This window comes from Callospermophilus lateralis, chromosome X (genome assembly GCF_048772815.1).
Source record: "Callospermophilus lateralis isolate mCalLat2 chromosome X, mCalLat2.hap1, whole genome shotgun sequence".
NCBI lineage: Eukaryota > Metazoa > Chordata > Mammalia > Rodentia > Sciuridae > Callospermophilus > Callospermophilus lateralis.
The window spans coordinates 35,117,368-35,139,641 of NC_135325.1; the positions used below are offsets into that span (position 1 = coordinate 35,117,368).

The following is a 22,274-nucleotide window of genomic DNA, read 5'->3' on the forward strand; positions in this document are numbered from 1 at the left end:
TGGAACCAACTCTGGGAAGGGGATATCTACCCCAAGAGAGAAAAAAATGGAGGTGGGGGAGGCAAAGCTTTAAAATCTCCTTCTCTGGACTTGGTGGGTATGGTGGCAGGGCCTGTAAGGATGGGGAGGGAGCTGGAAGAGGGCCTTTAAACCTAGCCGCTGACTTTAGCCTCCTCCCCACAAATCTCATACAATCCTTGCTCACAGAAGGAAATAGGAAGGGTCTAGCTGTCTGGTTAGAGTCACAGAGCCGCAGCTGAGGCTGTAGATGCGATTGGGAACCACTCTCACATTATTATTATTATTATTATTATTATTATTATTATTATTATTATTATTTAGTTGCGGATGGACACACAGTATATTTATTTATTTTTATGTGGTGCTGAGGATCAAACCCAGTGCCTCACACGTGTTAAGCAAGTGCTCTACCACTGAGCCACACCCCCAGCCCATCTTGCAGTATTCTTTTAAGGAAAAGAGAACTTTGGATCCACACCAGTGGTAAGGGGCCAAGAGATGGCTTTAACCCCCTGCCCAAATAAACATCCAAGATAAGTCGACACAAAGCGTCCATAAAAGCAGCCTAGTGCAGCACTCCTTCCAGTCAGGTAACCACCTCCAAGAACCTCCCTCCTCCACTACTTAAAGACTTAAGTCCTAGAGGCCACGTGGCACGTTGGAGTTCTAGAGGCTGTGCCTCCTGCTTCGGCTGGGGTCGAGAGGGCAGGGGGCTTTTTTGCAGGACACCACCGGGCTGCGGACAGCTCACCTTCAGACAGGGGGCGCTTTGGCCTCGGAGAGACAACGCGGCCGGGGGCGGACCCTACGGGGCGCACTCCTCCCACGCCGGTGTCAGGTTTACGGAACAGAGCTCCCAGGCCTGACGCGCCGTGTCCTGGAGGCCGGGAGGATTCCATTCGCCCTACCAGGCCCGGCTTGACCCTGTCCGGACGCGCCATGTTCGCGCGTGGGTCCCGGAGGCGCCGCTCCGGGCGTTTGGTGAGCGACAATCAGGGCAGCGGTGGGGGTCAGGAGTAAACTGAGGCCCAGGTGAGGGCGCAAGGCACAGGGATACCCTGGAGAAGCCCCACAGAGAGTCCGGGAATCCCTATCCCCAGCTCTCCCAGACTTGGGCTCTGGGGCCGCTGGAGGTGTTGGATAAAAGAATATATAGATCTGGTGGCCCATGCTCCTAAATCACCTCTCTGCACACCTTTATCAGCAACCCTGTGTCGTGGTGTGTCCCTTTTCCTGGGAACTATGAGAGGGGATTCTTAGAGTCAAAAGGCTGAGTCTTGGGGTCTTGGGATGAGCAGGGACCTCCACACCCTGGGGAGGGAAATAGACTGAGGGATGGGGTCCCACCCTTGTGGGGTGCCCCAATGCTTAGGGTGGAGGAACAGGGACTTGAGGTAAAAGGGCTTCCAGGCTCCCACCTGAGCCTGGGGAGCTTTTGACTTCCCATATGGGAGGGTCTTTCTTTTCCTTTGGAGGAAGTCTCTTGACTAGGAAAGGTGGGGTCTAGGTTTGGTGATCCAAAGGAGTGAATAGTCCTAGTAAACATGAGGCCAAGGCTTCATGGGGTGGGGGTTTCTGGATGGAGCAGGGGCTTCCTGAGATCCTAGGGGACAGTCCCTAATTTCTTAGATATGAGGAAATGAAGGCAGGATTTGGGGGCAGGCTTTTGAGCTTCTGAAGGGAGTAGCATGGTTTATGTGGGGATCCCAAGGAAGAATGGGGGTCTCAGATTTCTACCCTATGGAATCCGACTGCTGTTGTCTTCTTGGTGGAGAAGCTGCTGGGATGAAGCCTAGGAGGGGATGCCCAGATTTGGGACTGTGTTCTGGTGGGATGAATACCCTGATTCTGGGGGAGGTCTGAAGGGATCTGAGGCTGGTGGGATGTGTCCAAGGCTGGGGGAGAGTCAAAGACTGCACAGAGAGAGTAATTCCTTGAAAAATGAACATATGGAGAGGTGGCCCCAGTTGCCCCGCCTCTGGCTCGGTTGTCTTCCTCCCCCCGCGCTCCAGGCGCTGTCCCAGCCTGCCCAGCGCTGCCCTAGTAGGACAGGCCCCAGCGTGCAGTCGTGGGCCTAGGAGTGGAGAGGCAGGCGTTGACTTCTCCCTCTCTGCTTTGGCGCCTCGCCTGGCCCTGCGTCTGCCTCCGCCTACTACAGCCTCCAGAGGCAGAGGACCCAGACCGGGGCCAGCCCTGCAACTCCTGTAGAGAGCAGTGCCCCGGTTTCCTGCTGCATGGCTGGAGGTAAGTTAACCCTCTCCAGGACCTCAACTCTGTCAGAGCCTTGCCCTCAGGGAAAACTACTGGAAGCTTAGACCATGTCCCTAGGCTTGAACTCTGCCCACAGAAAGATCTCTGTAGGGAAAAGAGCCACAATCTCAGGCTCAGAGCCCCACCCGCTAATGCCTGCCTCTCCACAAAGAATCCTGTTCCCAGGAGAGCTCCACAGTCCCCTGCCCAAGAGGCTTCCCCAAGCCTGACCCTGGTTCTGAGCATCGCCCACGCACTCCCCAACCCCTTTCTCCAGGACTCCATTCTTCTCCCAGGGCCAGTGTCCTATCCTCCTACTGGAGCTCACAGCCCACCTCCCCAACACACACAAGTTCAGTGCCTCATCACAGGGCTGGAGCCCTGCCTCAAGGGAAAGGGAGTTCCCCCACAAAGCACAGAGCCTTTCCTGAAGGGAAGCTCCTAGATTCAGAATTCCACTCTCAGTTCTGGAGTCCCACCACTCAGAGACCAGCTGCTTGCTCACTGTTCGGAGAGTCTGACCCAAGTCCCAGAATAGGAAGGTTAGGTGATATTCTCAAGACCCGATACAGCCCCTTCGCATTCTGTGTGCAACAGGTTCACAGCCCCAGCTCCAGTTCCCTCTGCCCGCATCTTATGGCCCTGCCATCAGTCAGAAGCTGGGCCCCTCTTAACCAGCACCCCACTCCCTATGACCTTGGCCACAGGCTCATAACCAGACCCTGACTCTTAGTAGCCCCACGTCCTATCAGCCCCAAGGCCCATAGCTCTATACTCACAGCCCTTTGGTGGTAATCTACATGTCCTGCTCTTTCATTGAATTTGGCCTGTGAAGGGATTCAGGGGGCTCTGGATAGGCTACTCCTAGGTAACTGACCACCCATCTTGGCCCCCTCAGAAAGATCTGCCAGCACTGCAAATGCCCACGGGAGGAGCACGCAGTGCATGCAGTACCTGTGGACCTGGAACGCATCATGTGTCGACTAATCTCAGACTTCCAGCGCCACTCCATCTCGGATGATGACTCAGGCTGTGCATCAGAGGAGTATGCCTGGGTGCCCCCGGGCCTAAAACCTGAGCAGGTGACCATAGGCCAGCCACCCACTCTCATTCTGCAGTGGGTGCACACATATGCAGGCATGCACATACACTCACACAAACACACAAACACATAACACTCAAATAGGAATCTATTTCTGGAGCAATGCTAGAGTGTGTGGTCAAACTTGCAGTGTCCTTTGACCCCTCTTGATGGAGACCCTTGAGTGATCACTGGATCAGTTCCCCAGGACTTGTTCACCCACTCCTATTGCACCCCCCCCACCCCAGGTCTTATCCAAGCATCTCATTCACCACATCATCATTGACTGATTCATTCTACAAATAATTACTGAGCATCTACTGCAGACACAGTTCTAAGCACTATGGACACCACAGTGAAGAATACACACAAAATAGGGGCTAAGGGTATATGTAGCTCAGTGGTAGAGTACTTGCCAACATGCCCAAGGCTCCAGATGGCCAGAAACAAACTTAAGCTCTTGCATCTGCAACTCCCTCATTTATTTATGTATTTATTTATTTATTTATTTATTTAGGGTACTGGGGATTGAACCCAGGGGCACTTAACCACTGAGCCACATCCCCAGCCCTTTTTTTCTATTTTATTTAGAGACAGGGTCTTGCTGAGTTGCTTAGGACCTCACCAAGTTGCTGAGGCTGGTTTTGAACTCATGATCCTCCTGCCTCAGCCTCCCAAGCCACTGGGATTACAAACATGCACCACCACACACAGTTGACAGTTTTCACACAAGTGAACACATCCACATATTCTTAGGTCATCTTTCACTCCTTTATCTTGACCCCCACAAGCAAATCCTCTTGTCCTGCCAACTCTACTTTCAAAATATATTCAGAATTGGGGCTTAGTAGTAGAGTGCTTGCCTAGCATGTGCAAGGCTCTGGGTTCCATCCCCAGTACTGGAGGAAACAAACAAAAAAAAAAATATATATATATATATATACACTTTCATTCTCCAGAATTAGACTCACTACTTCCATCATCAGCACAGTCATCAGTCATTGCAGTAGTCACTTGTTTCCTCCTCATTCTTCCCCCTGCTTCCTCCCTCATTCCTACAGGCTGTCACAGCAGCCATAGATCCTGTTAACTCCTAAGACAAATCATGTCCCTCCTTGCTCACAACCCTCTAGTGACTGACCCTTCATTGAGAGTTACAGTCAAAGTCCTCTCCATGGCCCTGCTACCTCTCTGGCCTCACCTCCAACTGCTGTCCCCTTTGCTCACTTTCTCACACATATCTGCCAAGTACACACCTGCCTCTGGGTCTTAACACTGCTATTCTCTCTACCTGGATTGTTCTAATTCACATATCTGCTTAACTCACTTCTTCACATCCTTTGGAGCAGCTCAAATATTCAATTCTTCTCCTCCTTTCTCTGCCCCCCCCTCCTCCTCCTCCTTCTTCTTCTTTTTTTTTTTTTTTTTTTTTGGTACTGGGGATTGAACCCAGGAGCATTTTACTACTGAGCCTCATCCCCAGCCCTTTTTATTTTTTATTTTGAGACAAGTTCCCACTAAGTTACTTAGGGCCTTGCTAAGTTGCTGAACCTGTCCTCAAACTTGCAGTCTTCCCGTCTCAGCTTCCAGAGCTGATGGGATTGCTGGGATTATAGGTATGTGCCAGCAAGCCTGATTCTCCCCTTTTTAAAAATATTAAGACAGGGTCCTGCTAAGTTGCTGAGGCTGGCCTCTAACTTGCAACCCTTTTGCCTCGGCCTTCCTAGGTGCTGGAATGTCAGGCATGCACCACTATGCCCGGCTAGACATTAAATTCTCACAGAGGCCTACCTGAGTTCCTTATTACAGTTCCACTGCCCACTCCCCTTCCTTGCTATTTTTTTCTGGCACTGGAGATTGAATCCCAGAGCTCTCTACCACTAAGTTATATCCCTAGCCTTTCTTATTCTTTATTTTGAGACATGGCCTCAATAACTCTTGAGGATGGCCTTGAACTTGATATCCTCCTTTCTTGGCCTCCAAAGTCATTGGGATTACAGGCCTGAACCTGCATCTGGCTCCTTCCCTGGTTTTTTGTTCCATATTCCTTATACCATCTGACATAGTTTTTCCCTTCTATATCTGCAGGTTCCACATCTTCAGGTTCAACCAGTTGTGGATCAAGATTTGAAAAAAAAAATTGCACTTGTACTAAACACATACGGACTTTTTTCCTTGTCATTATTTTCCTAAACAATACTTCTTTTTTTTGTGGTGCTGGAGATTAAACCTATGGTCTTGGACTTGTTAGGCAAATGTTCTACTATTGATTTATACCCCTAGCCTGTAAACAGTACAACTGTTTAAATAGCATTTATATTATATCAGGCATTACAAGTAATACAGAAGGATTTAAAGTGTGTGGGTGGATGTATATAGGTTATATGCAAACACTGCACCATCTTATACAAGGAACTTGAGTGTCTGCTGATTTTGATATCCATGAGGGGTCCTGGAACCAATCCCCCAAAGATCCCAAAGATGACTATATGTTTACATGTTTGTTTATTGGCTATTTCTCTTTTCAGGAATCTAAACTTCATATGGGAAGATATATTTGGTTTTTTTGGTACTAGGGATTGAACCCTATGGTTCTTTACCCCTGAGCTACATCTCCAGTCCTTTTAATATTTTTTTTCTTTTTTACAATTTTGAGAAAGGGTCTCACTAAGTTGCTTAGGGCCTCACTAAATTGCTGAGGCCAGTCTCAAACTTGGAATCCTCCTGCCCTAACCTCCTGAGTTACTGGGCCTACAGATGTGTGCTACTGCACCGAGCAGGATATGTTGTGTGTCTGTGTGTGTGTGTGTGTGTGTATGTGTATTGCAGTGCTGGAGACTCAACCAGGGTTAAGGGAAAAATGGGAGGAGAGGAAGTGGAGTGCACATAAGCATTCACAACTCTTTTCAGGAATTTTGCTGTACAGAAAAAGGAGAAAAGTGGAGCATAACTGGAGGGGAAAGTAGGGTCAAGACATATGAGAACTCTCAGCATGTTTGTGAGCTTTAGGGAGAAGGAGGAACCAAGAGACGTTCCCTTCTGATGAGTTTAATTTTTTAGAGAGGCAGGGACCCACCATCTCATTGCATCCCTACCACCCTTAATCTCAATTATTTTCTCCTACCCACCCCCACCATGTCCTCCCAGGTATACCAGTTTTTCAGCTGCCTCCCAGAAGACAAGGTCCCCTATGTCAACAGTCCTGGGGAGAAATACAGGATCAAGCAGTTGCTGCATCAGCTGCCCCCACACGATAGTGAGGTGAGAGAGAAGACGGAAAGAGCATGCTGGGTAGAGAGCACAGCCTGGGCAAATGCAGGACAGTTGGAAATGGGTAGGGTTGAAGGAGAAAAGGTAAACTGAGCTGAGCTTAGGGCTGAACAGGCAGGGGCCATCAGGGAACATTCCTTGGCAAAACCACAGCTTGGCTTTGGAAAAAGGGGGAAGGGGTGGGTATTTCAGGCAGGAGGCACCAGCTATAGAAAGTCCTAGAAGTCAACTTGTGAGTGTGGATGAAGTCTGGAAGACCCCTGCTCCCCCCAGGCACAGTACTGCACAGCACTGGAAGAGGAGGAGAAGAAAGAACTGAGAGCCTTCAGTCAGCAGCGGAAGCGAGAGAATCTGGGGCGTGGAACTGTACGCATCTTCCCAGTGACCATCACTGGGGCCATCTGTGAAGAGGTAAATCATGAAGGGCCTTGGATTGAAGGTCCTGGGGTGCAGGGCCCACCTATTAGGCCCTGCAAAGCTGAGGCCTGCCACTCAAGCCCCAGTAGACTATCTCTAGGGCCCCCTCTACTGGACCAGATGTGTCTCTAGAGCCCACTAGATAGGACCTGTCCCTGGGATCCCACTGTTGGGTATAGATTTTCTCTAAGGAGGCCTTGATGTATTCTCTCCATGGTTTCTTTCCTCCATGCAATAATGGACATGGGCCATGGTCTATCTCTCTTGTCCTCTAGTGGTCAGGACTTGTGCTTAAGAACTGACCCAGAAGCTGGAGGTATGACTCAGTAGCATAGCACTGTTTAGCCTGCTCAAGATTCAATCCCCAGCACAAAGAAACTGACCCACAGTGGCAGGACCTGTGTCCAAAGCCAAGTGTTGGGTGGAATTATCTCTAAGGCTTTTTCTGGCGGGTGGAGCTTGTCCTTAGAACTTACTGTTGGTTGAAGTCTGTCAATAAGGTCCTGGTGGTTAGATCTATTCTGTCTCTATGTCTGTTCCAGCCACCTATGCAGGAGGATTGCCTGTAAGGCCACCTCAATATGTAGTGCCTGTCTCTATGGTTTCTCCCATGAACAGGGTCAGTCACTAAGGGACCCCCGTAAGTGAAAACTGTCTCCAAGTTACCCTGTAACTGATTTAAAAATATTACTGCTAAGCAGAATGGCATACATCCATAATCCTAGCAGCTCAGGAGGCTGTAGCAGGAGGATTGCAAGTTCAAAGCCAGCCTCAGCAGTTTATCGAGGCTCTGAGCAACTTAGCAAGACCCTGTCTCAAAATAAAAAGGGTAGAGATGTGGCTCAGTAGTTAAGCACCCCTGGGTTTAATTCCCAGTACCAAAAAATAAAAAAGTTACCCTGTACGTGGGGCCAGTCATAAAACTTGACCATGGGAAAGGCCCAAGTGTGACATACCTGGCTGACCCAATCCATCTGACTATTTTAGTGATGGTGACCATGTCTGTCTGTCATTTGGCAGTGTGGGAAGCAGATTGGAGGTGGGGATATTGCGGTGTTTGCCAGCCGTGCAGGCCTGGGTGCCTGCTGGCACCCACAGTGCTTTGTGTGCACCACATGCCGGGAGCTGCTTGTTGACCTCATCTACTTCTATCATGCTGGCAAGGTCTACTGTGGGCGTCACCATGCTGAACGCCTGCGCCCACGCTGCCAAGCCTGTGACGAGGTTTGTGCCTCTCTGCCCAGGGGTGGGAGTGGAGGGTGGAAAGGGTCAGGGCAGAACCTTCTGACAGCCACAGATGGCCTGCACCTTCCAGATCATCTTTTCCCCTGAGTGCACAGAAGCTGAGGGCCGGCACTGGCATATGGGTCACTTCTGCTGCTTCGAGTGTGAAGCTTCACTAGGAGGGCAGCGCTATGTCATGCGGCAAAGCCGCCCCCACTGCTGTGCCTGCTATGAGGCCCGACATGCGGAGTACTGTGATGGCTGTGGGGAGCACATCGGTGGGTGAATAATGGGACTGGATGGAGGGATGCATGTATAGCTGGGCCACAGCCCCACGCCACCAGGCCCTAGCCCCCACTACACCCTGTCCTTTAACTCAGTCCCAGCATCACAGTCCAGTGCTTTTTACTGCAAGCTCCATCCCCAATATCCCAAGCTTTGCCATACTTTCTAAGGCCTGCTTACACATTAGGCCACTGTGACATGTCTCCACCCACCAGCAGCACAAAGCCCTGTAAGCCTAGCCTCTGCTTGCCCTGAGCTATGCCCCATTTTCTTCCCCTTTCCTCCACCAGCCTAGATTTGCTCCCACCTTCTAGTGACACTATCCCCTCTAGGCTCTACCACAGCCACCCAGGCCTCTTCTTGAGGCCCACCCACCTGAAGTCACCTCCCTTTAATGTCTATCTGGTTTCACATCATAAGAGTCCTCCAGTGATCAACCCCACTCCCAGAGGGGGCACCCTGGGCAATAAAGGGAGGTAGGTAGGTAAGACATTTGCTAATCTCCAGAAGAGACTCAGGAGGATGAGGAGCCATGTGGTGCGGACCAAACCTCACTCCAGAGTGATCCCATTTAGGAAGGGGGGCGGCAAATCAGGGTGCACTGCCTCCAATCCACCACTTTTTTCCAATTAAGGTCCCATTCATGAGGACTGGGAGTATGCCTGGGGTTCTGCCTCAGTCCCCACCCCTGACTTTGGTCCCCACAGGCCTGGACCAGGGCCAGATGGCTTATGAGGGTCAGCATTGGCACGCTTCAGATCGCTGCTTCTGCTGCAGTCGCTGTGGCAGAGCCCTATTGGGCCGCCCCTTCCTGCCTCGACGTGGCCTAATCTTCTGCTCCCGAGCCTGTAGCCTTGGGTCTGAGCCCACCGCTCCAGGGCCCGGCCGCCGCAGCTGGAGCGGAGGCGGAGGCACAGTCGCCGCCCGGCTGGCAACTTCCACGTCCTCTTTCCCTGCTGCGGAGGTGAATTCTGAGATGGCCACCAAAGGCACCTGCACGGAGGCGGCGCCTGGTGAGAGCCACGCCCAGTCACAGCCCCGCCCCCCACCTCAACCTGAGCCCTTGCCCAGGCCCCGCCCAGTGTTTGACCCAGCCTCCTTTGCTGCACCATTCCAGCCCCAGCTACACCTGCCTCGAGAACCCTGGGTTCTTCTCTTGCTTCCTGGTGGAGCCCAAGTTCCTCCTTTCCTTCAACCCGTCACCCTCCACCCACTGCACTCAGGCCCCACCCCTATTCTGTGGTAAATCCAATCTACTCCATCCCAAGCCTCCGGTCTCCCATCCCAGCAGCTTCCCCAACCCTTGGCCACGCCCCATACACCAATCATATCTGGTTCCTCCTGCATTTTTTCTTCCTTTACCCAGTCTGCACCAGGCTTCAGATCCCTGTCCCCACTTCCCTAGTCTTAGTGGGTGGAAAAGGAGAAGGCCTTTCCACAAGCCTCCTCACAGGTGGGGGCGGGTGGGGGCTGCAGATACAGGGAGCCCCCATCTCTTCTTTTCCAGCTACAGGCGCCGAGGAGCCCTCCCCGTTTACGAGAGGGGCCCCCCATCGCCACTCCATGCCCGAGCTGGGGCTCCGCAACGCTCCTGAGCAACCCCTGGAGTCTCCAGAGCAACCAGACCTGCGTCCTGACGACAGTGCCTTTGGCCGCCAAAGCACCCCTCGTGTTAGTTTCCGTGAGCCTCTGGTCTCAGAGGGAGGTCCGCGGAGGACCCTGAGTGCACCTCCGGCCCAGCGCCGCAGGCCACGTAGTCCCCCACCTAGGGCCCCCAGCCGTCGCCGCCGCCACCACCACCATCACCACCACCACCGTCACCGCCAAACGGGCCGACGTGGCTACCATCGCTGTGACTTGGGATCAGGGTCCGACTCAGGATCTTGCTCCAGCTCACCCTCCAGCCCCAGTTCTGAATCCTCTGAGGATGATGGATTCTTCCTAGGGGAACGTATTCCACTGCCCCCTCACCTGCGCAGGCCCACAACCTCTCCCGACAGTGCAGCTGAGACTTTAGGCTCTGTGACCCCACAGCTCCATGGGGATTCTCGCACAGGGATGCCTCGCCAGGCCCGAGACAAGAACTGCATCGTGGCTTAAAGACCTAGGCAGCTCTGGAGGGGGGCTCTATTCTCTGATAAGCGTAAATGATTCCGCCCACCCTGAACTAAGTCAAATACCCTTTCTTCCTCCCTCTTTCTTCTGTTTGTATTATTGAAATAATTTAATGTTTGTCGTAAAACAGGCCTGGCTTCTTTGCTTCCTTTACTCCAGGTCAACCCACTTGAATGTTTGAGATTTGTTCACATTTGATCAGAGGATTAATTTATTCATTATCATAGATTTTAACAATGTTTATTATTTATTTCTCTCTCCACAGAACCATCCCCCAAAATGAGGAGGTTATTTGGAGTGGGGTCACCAGGTGGAGTGTACACTCTGAAATCCTAGGCACCCACTTCCCTCACTTTGTGGTTTAGGTGGGAGTGTGGTCCAGGCAGAACTGAATACTGCAGAAGGGAGGGGGACCTAGACATACCCATAAAGGTGACCATACCCAGGATGATTGAGTAGCAGTCTGGAAGACAAAATTCTCCCAGAAAAGGCACTGTTACCTCAACAGGGGGCTAGAAGTTGGTTGGCTGGGAGGATTGTTGTGGGAGTGGGAAGAAGTGTTTTCCAAAAGAAGTTATTTTCAAATTGCAGAGAGAAATGAGGGGAGTTCTCCTACACCGGGCCATCTGTGGGGTCTGCAGGAGGAAAAGAGAAAACATTGGCTAGATCCATGTGCCTATTTTTAAAAAATATTTATTCTTTAGTTGTAGGTGGACACAATACCTTTATTTAATTTTTGTGTGGCGCTGAGGATCAAACTCAGTGCCTCACGCATGCTACACGAGCAGTTTTCCTCTGAGCCACAACCCCAGCCCCATCCATATGCCCATTTTACAAACAGGAATGTTGAAGCTTATGGCACTTACTGATACAAGACATAAGGGCATTATTACCCTCCCTTGGGAGATATCTTTCCTTTTTCTCCTTTGCTCTCTCAGCAACACACACACACACACACACACACACACACATACACTTACCAGTGGGGGCTGCTGTATGTCTTTGTTGCCGAAGAGGGAAGGTAAAGTAGGCATCATAGCCAAAGAGGCACACAGCTATCAGTCCCAGTACCTGGGGATGGAGATGAGAGTGAGGGAATTGGATTAGGTGGTTGGCCCATTCAGACTCTTAATTCCCGGTATCCACCATCTCCAGGGACTGCCCCATGCAGGATGGTAACTCCTATCTAGGTTGGAAGCCCCAGAGCCAAAGAGAAAGTCCAGGAGGCTGGATTCTACCCCACTCCGCCCCTAGGACCTCTCAACACAGGGCAGCCAGCCAAATATAGAGGGCATATTTCATCCTACATTTGAGACAAAGTTTTAACAAATGGCAATCTAGCATGTTTATACTTCCAACAAAGGCCCTGTGTCTGACAACGGGCAGCCCTTTATAGCAAATGATCTTTGGAGATAAACCATGGCTGGGGCCAGACTTTCCTGTTGGCCCTGAGAATAAGTTTTTGCCAAAAGCAGAAGCAGATGGTCCCTGGATCTTGAAACCCTTTTCCCTATGCTCTAGAGGTGCCTCCACAGGCTTACCCCTGCAGCGATTCTGGATTGGCTTCTGTTGTCAACAAGGACTAAAATGGAGGTGATCAGGTAGAGGATCGATGCTATGAGAGTTCGGAAGAAATCCTGTGAGGTGTAAGGAGAAGAGGGAAGTCAGCATCCAGAGTTCCCCAGACAATCCCAACTGCCCAGGCCCCTGCCCAGCTTGCCATTTTGACCCCTTCTCACACTCCAGGGCCAGTTGATGAATGGTATCTTGGCGTGCAGGCCACACATGTAGATGACAAAGAAGACAGCGGCAAGGATCATCTCAATCACAGACAGAGAGGAGTACGCTGATGTGGAGGCACTGAAGCAAATCAGAATCACCAGGCACAATACCTGGAAGGGTGACATGGGAAAGGGGGTCCCAGTTAGTTCTGAAGGCTGAGGGAACTAGTTTAAATTGGGAGAGTAGGGGTCTCAAATTCAAATGCCTACCAGAAAAAATAAATTAATTCCACTTCTCAGAGCTGGAAATATACCTCAATGGTAGGTAGTACCTTGCATGCACAAGGCCCTGGGTTACATCCCCAACACCCCCTCCAAAAAAAGATCCACTTCTCAAATACCTACCAGGTCTGGGAAAAAATGACACACAATAATTGCTAAACACTTTCTGTGTGTTCCCTGTGCCTGGAGCAATGTGGGTTTTTGTTTGTTTGGTTGGTTGGTTGGTTGATTGGTTGGTTTCTAGAGACTGAACCTACAGGTACTTTACCACTGAACTACATCTCCAGCCCTTTTTATTTTGAGACAGGGTCTTGCTAAATTGCTCAGGGACTTGCTAAATTGCTGAAGCTGGCCTCTAACTTGTGATCCTCCCGCCACAGCCTCCCAAATCGCTGGGATTACAGGCTTGAGCCACCATGCTGGGCTTTAAGCATTGTTCTAAGTTAAAAATATTAATTCATTTAGTCATCACAACCACCTAATGAGCTAGATACTATTAGTATATCTGTTTTACAGATGAGAAAAGTGAGTCAGAGAAGTTAAGTGGCTTCCCAGGGTCACTCATAAAGTAAGGAGCACAGTTGGGTGCCTCAGTTCCCCCGATTTCCCTTCTAGGATGTTGGCTGCCTGAGGGGAGTGGCTCTGCCAGGTGTTTTGCGAGCAAGGCTGGCGCCAGCTTCCAGCCCATAAGAAGGCGGAACGTGCGGTTCCCCCAGCAACCCCTTTGGGAAGCGGTGACAGTGACACTGGTGGGGCAGGGCTCCGTTAAAGGTACCGCACCCCTCTCATAAGTGACTCAAAGGCGGTGCCCACTTTGAGGGGCGGGAAACCAAGGTTCCCCAGACGCCTGAAAATCTAAGGACCTTCCGCCCAGTCCCAAAAGGGCAAGAAAGAACTGGCGGAGGGTGGGGCACACCACCGGCCACACTAGTGCACGGGGCCCCACCCCAACAGGCCCCGCCTCTAGGCACACTGCCAGCCCGCCCGCCAGTGTCCAGGCCGCGCCACGCCCTGCCACGGAAGGCACCCCACTTCTCAGCCCCCCACGACCCCTTTGCTCAGTCCACTGAGTCCTGGAGGGCTTCTCCCACCAAAACCCCCATGTGCGTCCCAGGCTCCCCGCTTCGTCCTAGCTCCACCAACTCTCCAACACTCTCCCAAATCCCACCAACTCCCGCTGCACCCCCAGTTCCCAGCCTCGGCCACGAACCCAGCCACCTGCGCCCCAAGGCCCAGCACCCCGACCACGTGCCTGCCTCACCCCGGACTGTCCAGTACCGCGTGGTCGCGCCACCCCACCCCGCCTTTGCCCACCCGCCTGCCCGGGGACTCTCACAATCTCGGCGAACAGGAGGATTCCCTTGCGGGTGCGCGAGTAGCTGGTGCAGGCGGCCCAGCAGCCGGGGGCCGAGAGACGCTCGGAATCCGCCATGGCGTGGGTTGGAGTTCCTGCGGGTACAGAGGATCTGCTGGCTCGCTGGCTCGCTGGTTCGCGGGTTCGAGGACGCTGCACACCCAGCCGTCTTGCCCGCCGTCTGGCCGGGAAGGGGGCCCCCGGGGCGAAGGAGGGAGTGAATCACCGCGCGGAGCCCAAGCGGGCGGGGCCGGAGGGGGCCGGGCCAGGTGGCTGCCGCCCCGGAAGCCCCCTCGCCCCGCCCGCCAAGGACTGTCCCAGCCCGGCGCAAAGCCTTGGGGACGCCCCATCCCCAAGGTGCTTTGCAGCTCCAGGTACCCGGCGGGCGCGGGAATATCAAGACCCTTCGCCTTTTTAAAATTCAAAACAGAGTTGCCTCAACTTAGAACTGCGGGAATCTGGCTTTGGGAGGGAGTGACTCAGTTTCCTTAGCTGAAAACCAGCCGAGGCCATGGTTAAACCCGAAAGTCTAAGGGCCAGGTATGTTTCCAGAATTCGGAAAATGTTGGATTTTAGAAAGTTTTCCCGATGCCTGTATGATATATTACTTAACACCCTCAGCGAGGTCTGGGATGGTTAGGGTTAATTATTTCCTAAAAAAAAAAAAAAAAAAAAACCTGTGAATGTTCACAACAAGTGGGGTAAATAAGGACTGAATATTGTTTTTCATCAGATCACGTCAGCTTGTACTGACGATTGGTACCAAACCTGTGGTGGGCATGGGGCAGTCAGTTTCCAGAGCTTTTTGGTTTTTGGAACTTCGGATAAAGGATAGCGGAGTGAAATAAATCTCAGCAGTGATGAGAATGAGACCATGGTGATACAAAGGTGGAGTTAAAGCAGGGCCTGATGAGCATGGAGCTGCTCAGTAAATGGGGGTGGACTTTGTTAATAGGTTTAGAGCCAGGACAGCCCAGGGTCTGATTCTGTGAAGTTCGATTCCAGAGAAGTCTTGGCCCTAAGTGCTGGGCCTCAGTTTCCAGTTTTGAGGAGAAAGACATATTTATTGCTGGGTGCTTGGCAAGGTAGGGGATGGTTCCTGAAATGCAAGGCTGAAGACATAGTTGTTGTCATTTGCAGAGTTATTATACTGAACAAGTAACTTCTGGCTCAGCCTGGGTGCCTGTGTCTGAAACATGCACCTGGTTACCTGGAATCAACACCCCAATGTGTTATGATGACACACTCTCTAGACTGGACATCAGTTTCATTCTTGACTCATTTGAGGTGGAGAGTCATAGTTGTATTCATAGAAGGATTCACCTTGTGGACCTGCCTGCTGTCCCCCTCCCAAACACAGGGTCCCTCAAATTTAAGGCTGCTGAAAGAGTGACTGAATAGTGGAAGGGGTAGAAACATTTTTCCCCAGTGCTGAGTGTGTGCTTTCTATTTGTTAGGAATGCCCAAATTTCTTGAACAAGACAAACTCAGCTGCCTCAGGACCTTTGCACTTGTTGTTCCAGCTGCTGTCAATGCCATTCCCCCATAACTAGTCATCTGACTTGTGATCATTCAGGTTCCAGCTCATATGTCATGTCCTCAAAGAGGCTAGCATCCCACCATGATCTCCCCCAACATAACCTCCTTTTGCTATCTTTGTAATTCTCACTTTTTTCTGAAATTGTCTTTTAAAAATTCATTGTCTTATCTTTCTTATCTGACATATGCCTACCCTCATGACATCTGCTACACAAGGATGGAAATATATATTTTTGGAAATGTAACAATAACCTTTATTCATCCTATTAGGTGGAATCTTTATGTCTTATTCCACAAGTATCTCCATAATACTTCCATGCAAGGTATACAGACAGCCAAGATTCTATTAATACTTGTCAAATATAGGTGAGATTAAGAGGACAGGTTCAGAAATCAAGCTTTGGTTAATTCTTACTTCAACCTCTTCACACATACACCTCAAGCTATTTTCATTTGGGGCCTTGCTTTCCCCCGCTGTGAAATGGACCTACAGGCTACTTGAGTAGGTGTGTAACTAGTTGAAAATAAATACTACACTAAAACCACTAGCAGAGATGAAGTGATATGAGATAAATGTGACTGGGATTATTATTATTAGTCCCCTGGGTGTGACTGTGTTTATAGGAATGGGGCTCTAGAACCCTTCCTGACAACTGTGGAGTCATGCCTCCTCCAGGCTCTGAGTCAAGGGTAGCTGGAAGACAGACACTCACTGCTATGTGTACAGTGCTAACCATTAAAATGTTCTTCATAATCTAACTCAGTTTTGCAATCCCTGTCTCCACTCCAGCACAAGTCCAGACTCTTACACTCTGACCCTTTAATTTCTCTCTCCATTTCCACACCTCTTCACCATAGGGACTGAAAGTTGCCAGTTCCAGTCAGACCACAGCTTCCCTCCTTGGGGGGTTGGGGCCCAGTGTTCAGGATGTGGTGACCGCAAAGGTGTCCTAATATTTCTGGTCTCAGACTGCAGTTGCCTTGGGGCTACCCTGTTTAGAATCCCGCTGGTCTTATAAGCCCCAGCTGTGGGGCTCTGCTGGAAGGGTGGAGGAAATTCTGTGTTTCTCTAGGGACCCGGAACGCCCAGCATATGGCGTGTAAGCACAAGGCCCGCTGCAGTTCGTCACCATCTATGGAAAAGGGGGGCGTGGCCCAAAAGTTCTAACTGCCCTTTTTAGCCTGGCCCAGCCCCGGGCGCTGACTCACACCTTCCCGGCTCCTGTCCCAAAGGGGGCTCCAGGGCCCCAGCCTGCACCCTGAGGATGGCAGTCTCCGTGCCAGCAAAAGCTGGCTTCTAGGCCGGAAATGGGAGACCGCAGACTCCTAGGGAGGAAAGCCGCCCTGCTTCTAGACTTGCTATCTTTATGTAAGCTGAGAGTCTGAACGATTCTGAGCGGCGACAGCAGGTATATGTTGAGGACACTACCACAATAGGTCCACGTCTGTATTCCCCATGCCCCAATCATATATGTGGAGCGTTTCACGTCTCCAAACGAGTGAAATGAATGAATGGGGAGGAGCAGGAGTTAACACAGGGAAAACGAAAGGGGAGCAAGCCCGCGAGCCCAGCGACGATGGGCAAAAGCGAAGATTTGAAAGCAACTGCGTGCAGCTCATCGCTGGTTACTAGAGGTCCTCCTCGAAACCGGATGGACCCACCCCCTCCTTTCCAGGGTGACCTGGAAGCCCCACCCCTCCTGGAGCACCTGGCAAGTCAAGACTAGATCAAACCATTTTATTACATCCCCGCCCAGAACCAGAAGCGTGGGTTTGAGGGGGTCTGGGAAGGCTGGACTGCAGATGCCTGGAGGGGAGCGCGGGCCAGTCAACTACGTGGTGGGAGGGAAGACCAGACAAGTCGGAGCTCTCAGCCCGACGCTAGTGCACTGCGGTCGGGGCCCATCGTATCTAGACTGGCCCCTACCAAGTGAGCACCGAGCCCTGTGTCGTCTGCTCAGTGCCTTCTCCTTCCAGCTGCTGTCTCCTGAGCGAGCTGCGCAGCCCTTGGGAGACCTAGGGCCCGCGAGAGCCGCTCCTCACTCGGCACCAGCCAGGGTCCTGGGGAGCCAAGGATACGGTCATCAGGGTCCTCCATGTGGCGCTCTGCTGGAGGAACTGCGGGAGCGTCGACCGCTGCCTCTGGACTAGGCTCAGGGCTGCCCCGCGTCTTTGGCGTCCTATTGAATTGAGGGTGGTGAACTGGGGAAAGGCTGGCACTGTGAGACTTCATCATCGCCGGACCTACAAGATCTGGACGGCAGTCTGGGAATGACAGGGCTACAGTTTAGATTGATGGAGTGGAAAACGGAAATTGGGGTCCAGGGCTTAGGATGGCCCAGAAAGCCCAAGGGTTGCAGGAAACAGAGACACCCCCCCTCCCTTAGAGAAATCTTCCTCCACCTTCCTGGAGGTGTCCAGTGACTAGTACCCCCACACACAAGCCCCAACACCTCCTTTCTCTAGACTCTTCCCTGCCTTAATCCAGGACAACCACACAGAAATCATTTCCCATAATCCCTAAAGGAAATCAAACCATGACCTTGGCCTTGGCACTAATAATCTCTCCAGTCTAAGACCTTTGACTATTCCCTCTCTCATCCCACCTTGACTCCCAACTTTTCCCTTATCAACCCTTTGTCTCTCAGAACTAAACCTTCTACTCTCTAGATCTCCATCCCATATCCTCCCAGCTGAGACTCCATTCTGCCTATCCCTCCAAGGACTAAGACCCTGCTGAACACTGGTTTTTATTATTGTTAGTAGTAGTAGGAGTAGTAGTACCAGCAACTGAACCCAGGAGGGATTAACCACCGAGCCACATCCCCACTAAGTTGCTGAGACTGGCCTCAAATTTTCATCCTCCTGACTCAGCCTCCCAAGATGCTGGGATTGTAGGTGTGTGCCACCACACCCAGCAGAAGATCTGCTTTTACCCCAGATCTCTTCCCTCCTCTCCTTTCCCCTATAGAAAGTTTCCCCTCTGAAATTCCTTTCCTGGGAAGGGCTCCCCTCCCACCCCCACTTTCAAAAATATACTAACCCCACTTAGACACCAAACCCTGATCCTCCCCACTGAGACCACTAAACCCCTTCTAACCTCTCCTTCCCCTCACAGACCTCTAATTTCCTTCCCTGGAAAACCCACTGCTTCCCTTTTGGGACCCACCCATCCCCTTGTGCTTGCCAGTTTGAGTCTCATTAGGCCTCTGCAACACAAGCCGAAGCTGGGAACCTCCAGTGCGGATCCGATCCACCGCCTGGGCATGGGTAAGTCCCTGCGTTGACTCTCCGTTGATATGGAGAATGAGATCACCAGCCTGCAAGAATGCAAGGCAGTGGTGGTATAGGAAGGAAATATAGAGAGCTTCTGGACAAAGGTGGGGATCACACCTATGAAAGGAGGGTGCTTAGGGCTAACCTGCAAACGACCACAACGCTGTGCTGGCCCATCCTTCAGCAACCCACGCACAGCCAGTGGAGCATCACCCGCTACATCTCGGCCCCCACTTAAAGTGAGGCCAAAGCCTGTGCGATTGCGGACTAGCTCCACAGAGAACCGACCAGAGGCCTGGAGTGGCTTTGAAGCACATCTTGCCTTATCCTGGGTCACTCGAGTTGGCACAGTAGGAATACCCAGAGTCTCTGACCTACAATGCTGGAGTAAGGACACAAATGTACATTGATTGCCTGCCCTAAAGCAGATGGCTTTGAATACATGGGTGAGGTGGTACCTGAGGTTGGTGTTCCACAACAGTGGTATGAGGTAGGCGACTGTCTGTGACTTCTATGTCCGCAGAGTCCAGCATGTTAATGGCTGAAGGATGAAAGAGGTGGAATGCTATCAGGGTACATACCTAGGACCAGCCCCCTGAGTTAATACTCTGGCCTCACCTTGTTGCCTACCTCTAAACTCTCACAGACTCTCACCATTTAACTACTTAGGAACCAGTCCCCACCCCCACAGTAATCGTAAAAACTCAGCTCAAGAATAAACGACCCCCCAGCGACCCCCCAGCGGAGCCCACCAGTGATCCCAGTAGCTCAGGAGCCTGAGGCAGGAAGATCATGAATTCAAAGCCAGCCTCAGCAACTTAGCAAGGGCCTAAACAACTCAGTGAGACCCTGTCTCTGAATAAAATACAAAATAGGACTGCAGATGTGGCTCAGTAGCCAAGTGCCCCTGAGAAAAAAAGAATAAACGTCCTGGGGCTGGGGCTGTAGTTCAGTGGTAAAGCACTTGCTTAGCACGTGTAAGGCCCTAGGATCCATCCTCAGAACCATATAAAAATAAATAGAATAAAGGTATTGTGAAAAAAATAAAAATTAAAAAAAATAAACATCCTGACTCAGCCTTCTTAACAAATAGTACTAGGCTGACTATTTGAGTAATCCTCCAGACCTTCCTATCTGATGATAATAACATGCAGCCCTAACACCCGGAACACCCCCTGGAAGCTGCTACTCTAAGATTGGGCCCTTGAGCATCCAGGCCCCGCCCTCTAATTAGCCTCCAAACTCTGTCCCATTCCTCACACTTCAGGCAGCACCTCCAAGCACTCAGAGCCTCCACCCCGGGACTAGCATTCCAGTCCAGCCCTCCAACGAGTTGCCCGCCCCCAGCATGCTCCAGGATCCACTCCCCAGAAATAACCTTCCATGATCCGCTGACCAGAATAACCATTCAGACAATCACCCTCAAAGAATGGTCTAGCGATCGCCTATCTCAATTACCCTAAAGGAATATGCTACAATAACCCCAGGGCCCTGCTCCTTCCAAGGGCTCCCCAAGCCCCGCCCGATCGAATCACACCCCTTGGTCCCACCCAGGCCCATAACTAACAATTCCCTGGCCTGTCACCTCGGAACACAGCCCCAATACAGTCCCCGTTCCCGGAGGCCCCGCCCCTCCCCGCCCCTCCCCGCCCTTCCCCGACCCTCCCCGACCCTCCCCGCCCTTCCCCGACCCTCCCCGACCCTCCCCGACCCTCCCCGACCCTCCCCGACCCTCTTCACGCACCCTCCTTGGGGCGCAGGCGCAAAGTGTCGCCCGCCCTGCGTACCAGCGCCCACACGTCTGCAGCAGCTCGGGCCGCCAGGGGGCGCGCGTCTAGCCGCGCCAGCAGCCGCCGGGCGCCAGGGCCCGCCTGCAGAGGAAGGCCGCGGCCTGCGCAGAAGAGAGACAGGTCAGCGCACACCCGAGCCTCCGAGAATACCCATGATTCCAGACATCCGGAGACCTAAAAATGCTCGGCAACCTCTCCGGAGACTCCTGGCCACTCCCTGCATTGTTCCGAAAGTCGTCGACTGTCCCCCTCCTCTTTCGCGACCCCCGACCATCGCGGGCGTGCCACTGGATCCCCGCCTTGCCCCGACCATGTCCCTGCAGGTAGCCATTTGGCTGCCGTGGTCCTGGACCCCTCGGAACACCACATTAATTTCTCAGGAGCTCCTTGACTCTCCCCTAAATAACCTAGATGCCAAACTTCTCCACCAAGTCTCTAGAGATCCTGCTTCTCTCAGGGATCCCAAAAGAAAATACCCCCACACAGCCCTGGGACACCCGATTTCCCCTCCACATCTCCCAAGCAGACCCTGCTACTCCCCAGAGATCCCTCGGAGCCCCATTTACCCCACATGACCCACGTGCCTCTAGGTGACCCCTCCTCATGGACCCCCAGTTCTGGCCACCAATTCACAACAGACACTGCGTGCCCAGGCGTCCCCAGCAACCACTGGCAGACCTCTCCAGGCGAGCCTCCCAGAGACTCCTGACAGCCTCTTTCCTACCAGCTCGGTCTTGTGCACCGCCTCTCTGCTCAGGTGTGTGTGGAGGGGGTGTGTGTGAGTGTGAGTATAGAGCCTGGAGCTATAGATCCTGAGTGCCCAGATGTCCCCAGATCCCTCAGTGCACCTTCCCCCAAGACTCCTGGGAAGCTACCCCTCCCGCGCCTAGTGTGCCGCCCCTCTGCTGTGTTGTGAAGAGTGCTGACTTGGAGCACAGCCCTTGACCATCAGACCCTGCCCGCTACCAATACCGCTTGGCCTCCTAGGCTGCTGTTTACCACCTGTAGAATGGAAAAGGTGAGGAACAGACAGACAGGGCGAGGGTGACATGGGACACTCTCCCTCCCTTTCCCACCCTACTCCACCTCTCCCATACCTCCTCTGCTCCCCCTACGGTCCGCAGTGCCCCCTGAGCGCGACTCCATAGCCAGTAGTCTGCTGGGTGAACTCTCGGCCGCCCAGCAACTAGTTTTGAGCACAGGGGCACACTCACCTGGCGGCCTGCCCGAGCCTGGACGCGGCTGAGGCCGGCCAGTTCCGTGCCCCGTCCCGTGCCATGACCTACCTGGCTGCTGGCACCAAGGCCTGGCTGTACGAGCCAGTCGGAGCACTTGGCCTCGGTTTTACTCAGGCGCCACTGCTTCTATTATCTGAGAACCCTGGTTAAAATTAAAAAGCCTGAACATACCAACAGTTGCAAAAGATATAGAAGAAATGGAACTCAAATATACTGCTGATAGATATGTAAATGGCTTAGCAACTTTGGAAAACAGTTTGGCAGTGTCTTAAGTTAAATATATAGGTATGATTTCAGCCATTCCACTTCTGGGTATTTATTTACCTTTTTTTTTTTAAAGCAGACTTCTACACTAAGATTTGCACATGAATGTCACCTTTATTTCTTGTCATATTCATCTTGGGCTGCCAT

At 52.1% G+C, this 22,274-nt stretch overlaps 3 protein-coding genes across 7 annotated transcripts; 1 reads left to right on the top strand and 2 right to left on the bottom strand.

Annotated features, from left to right (window-relative positions):
* Positions 1 to 877: 877 nt before the first annotated feature.
* Prickle3 (prickle planar cell polarity protein 3) lies at positions 878 to 10,792 on the top strand. The gene is made up of 9 exons (XM_077106911.1): positions 878 to 1,002; positions 2,180 to 2,265; positions 3,170 to 3,353; positions 6,500 to 6,613; positions 6,896 to 7,033; positions 8,060 to 8,263; positions 8,355 to 8,541; positions 9,256 to 9,561; positions 10,056 to 10,792. The coding sequence occupies exons 1-9, from the start codon at positions 961 to 963 to the stop codon at positions 10,646 to 10,648; spliced, it is 1,854 nt and encodes a 617-aa protein (XP_076963026.1). The 5' UTR covers positions 878 to 960; the 3' UTR covers positions 10,649 to 10,792.
* Positions 10,793 to 10,887: 95 nt separating this feature from the next.
* Plp2 (proteolipid protein 2) lies at positions 10,888 to 14,262 on the bottom strand. The gene is made up of 5 exons (XM_077107196.1): positions 14,003 to 14,262; positions 12,403 to 12,555; positions 12,205 to 12,300; positions 11,644 to 11,734; positions 10,888 to 11,298 (listed from the first exon to the last, which is right to left on the bottom strand). The coding sequence occupies exons 1-5, from the start codon at positions 14,096 to 14,098 to the stop codon at positions 11,276 to 11,278; spliced, it is 459 nt and encodes a 152-aa protein (XP_076963311.1). The 5' UTR covers positions 14,099 to 14,262; the 3' UTR covers positions 10,888 to 11,275.
* A 3,019-nt stretch (positions 14,263 to 17,281) lies between these two features.
* Magix (MAGI family member, X-linked) lies at positions 17,282 to 21,830 on the bottom strand. Of its 5 annotated transcripts, none has more exons than XM_077106794.1 (6): positions 21,723 to 21,830; positions 20,580 to 20,726; positions 19,294 to 19,376; positions 18,981 to 19,217; positions 18,747 to 18,879; positions 17,282 to 17,824 (listed from the first exon to the last, which is right to left on the bottom strand). In XM_077106794.1, exons 1-6 carry the CDS (start codon positions 21,769 to 21,771, stop codon positions 17,517 to 17,519), a joined length of 957 nt encoding a protein of 318 aa, XP_076962909.1. In that variant the 5' UTR covers positions 21,772 to 21,830; the 3' UTR covers positions 17,282 to 17,516. The 5 variants fall into 5 exon arrangements, with proteins under 5 accessions (XP_076962909.1, XP_076962908.1, XP_076962910.1 ...); XM_077106793.1 differs by having other exon boundaries at positions 18,729 to 18,879; XM_077106795.1 differs by lacking the exon at positions 20,580 to 20,726 and having other exon boundaries at positions 18,729 to 18,879.
* Between the last annotated feature and the right edge of the window lie 444 nt (positions 21,831 to 22,274).

What these genes read in the sequence shown, in the direction of transcription:
- Plp2 (XM_077107196.1), bottom strand. Translation starts at nt 14,098, where the DNA reads ATGGCGGATTCCGAGCGTCTCTCGGCCCCCGGCTGCTGGGCCGCCTGC. An exon ending in TCATCAACTGGCCCTGGAGT is followed by an intron (nt 12,301 to 12,402) that starts GTGAGAAGGGGT and finishes TACACCTCACAG; the next exon opens with GATTTCTTCCGAACTCTCAT. An exon ending in AATCCAGAATCGCTGCAGGG is followed by an intron (nt 11,735 to 12,204) that starts GTAAGCCTGTGG and finishes CTCCATCCCCAG; the next exon opens with GTACTGGGACTGATAGCTGT.
- Magix (XM_077106793.1), bottom strand. Translation starts at nt 21,771, where the DNA reads ATGGAGTCGCGCTCAGGGGGCACTGCGGACCGTAGGGGGAGCAGAGGA. An exon ending in CCGTAGGGGGAGCAGAGGAG is followed by an intron (nt 20,727 to 21,722) that starts GTATGGGAGAGG and finishes TCTTCTGCGCAG; the next exon opens with GCCGCGGCCTTCCTCTGCAG. An exon ending in TTGTGGAACACCAACCTCAG is followed by an intron (nt 19,218 to 19,293) that starts GTACCACCTCAC and finishes TCCTTACTCCAG; the next exon opens with CATTGTAGGTCAGAGACTCT.
- Prickle3 (XM_077106911.1), top strand. Translation starts at nt 961, where the DNA reads ATGTTCGCGCGTGGGTCCCGGAGGCGCCGCTCCGGGCGTTTG. An exon ending in TGCCCCCACACGATAGTGAG is followed by an intron (nt 6,614 to 6,895) that starts GTGAGAGAGAAG and finishes TGCTCCCCCCAG; the next exon opens with GCACAGTACTGCACAGCACT. An exon ending in TGGCTGTGGGGAGCACATCG is followed by an intron (nt 8,542 to 9,255) that starts GTGGGTGAATAA and finishes TGGTCCCCACAG; the next exon opens with GCCTGGACCAGGGCCAGATG.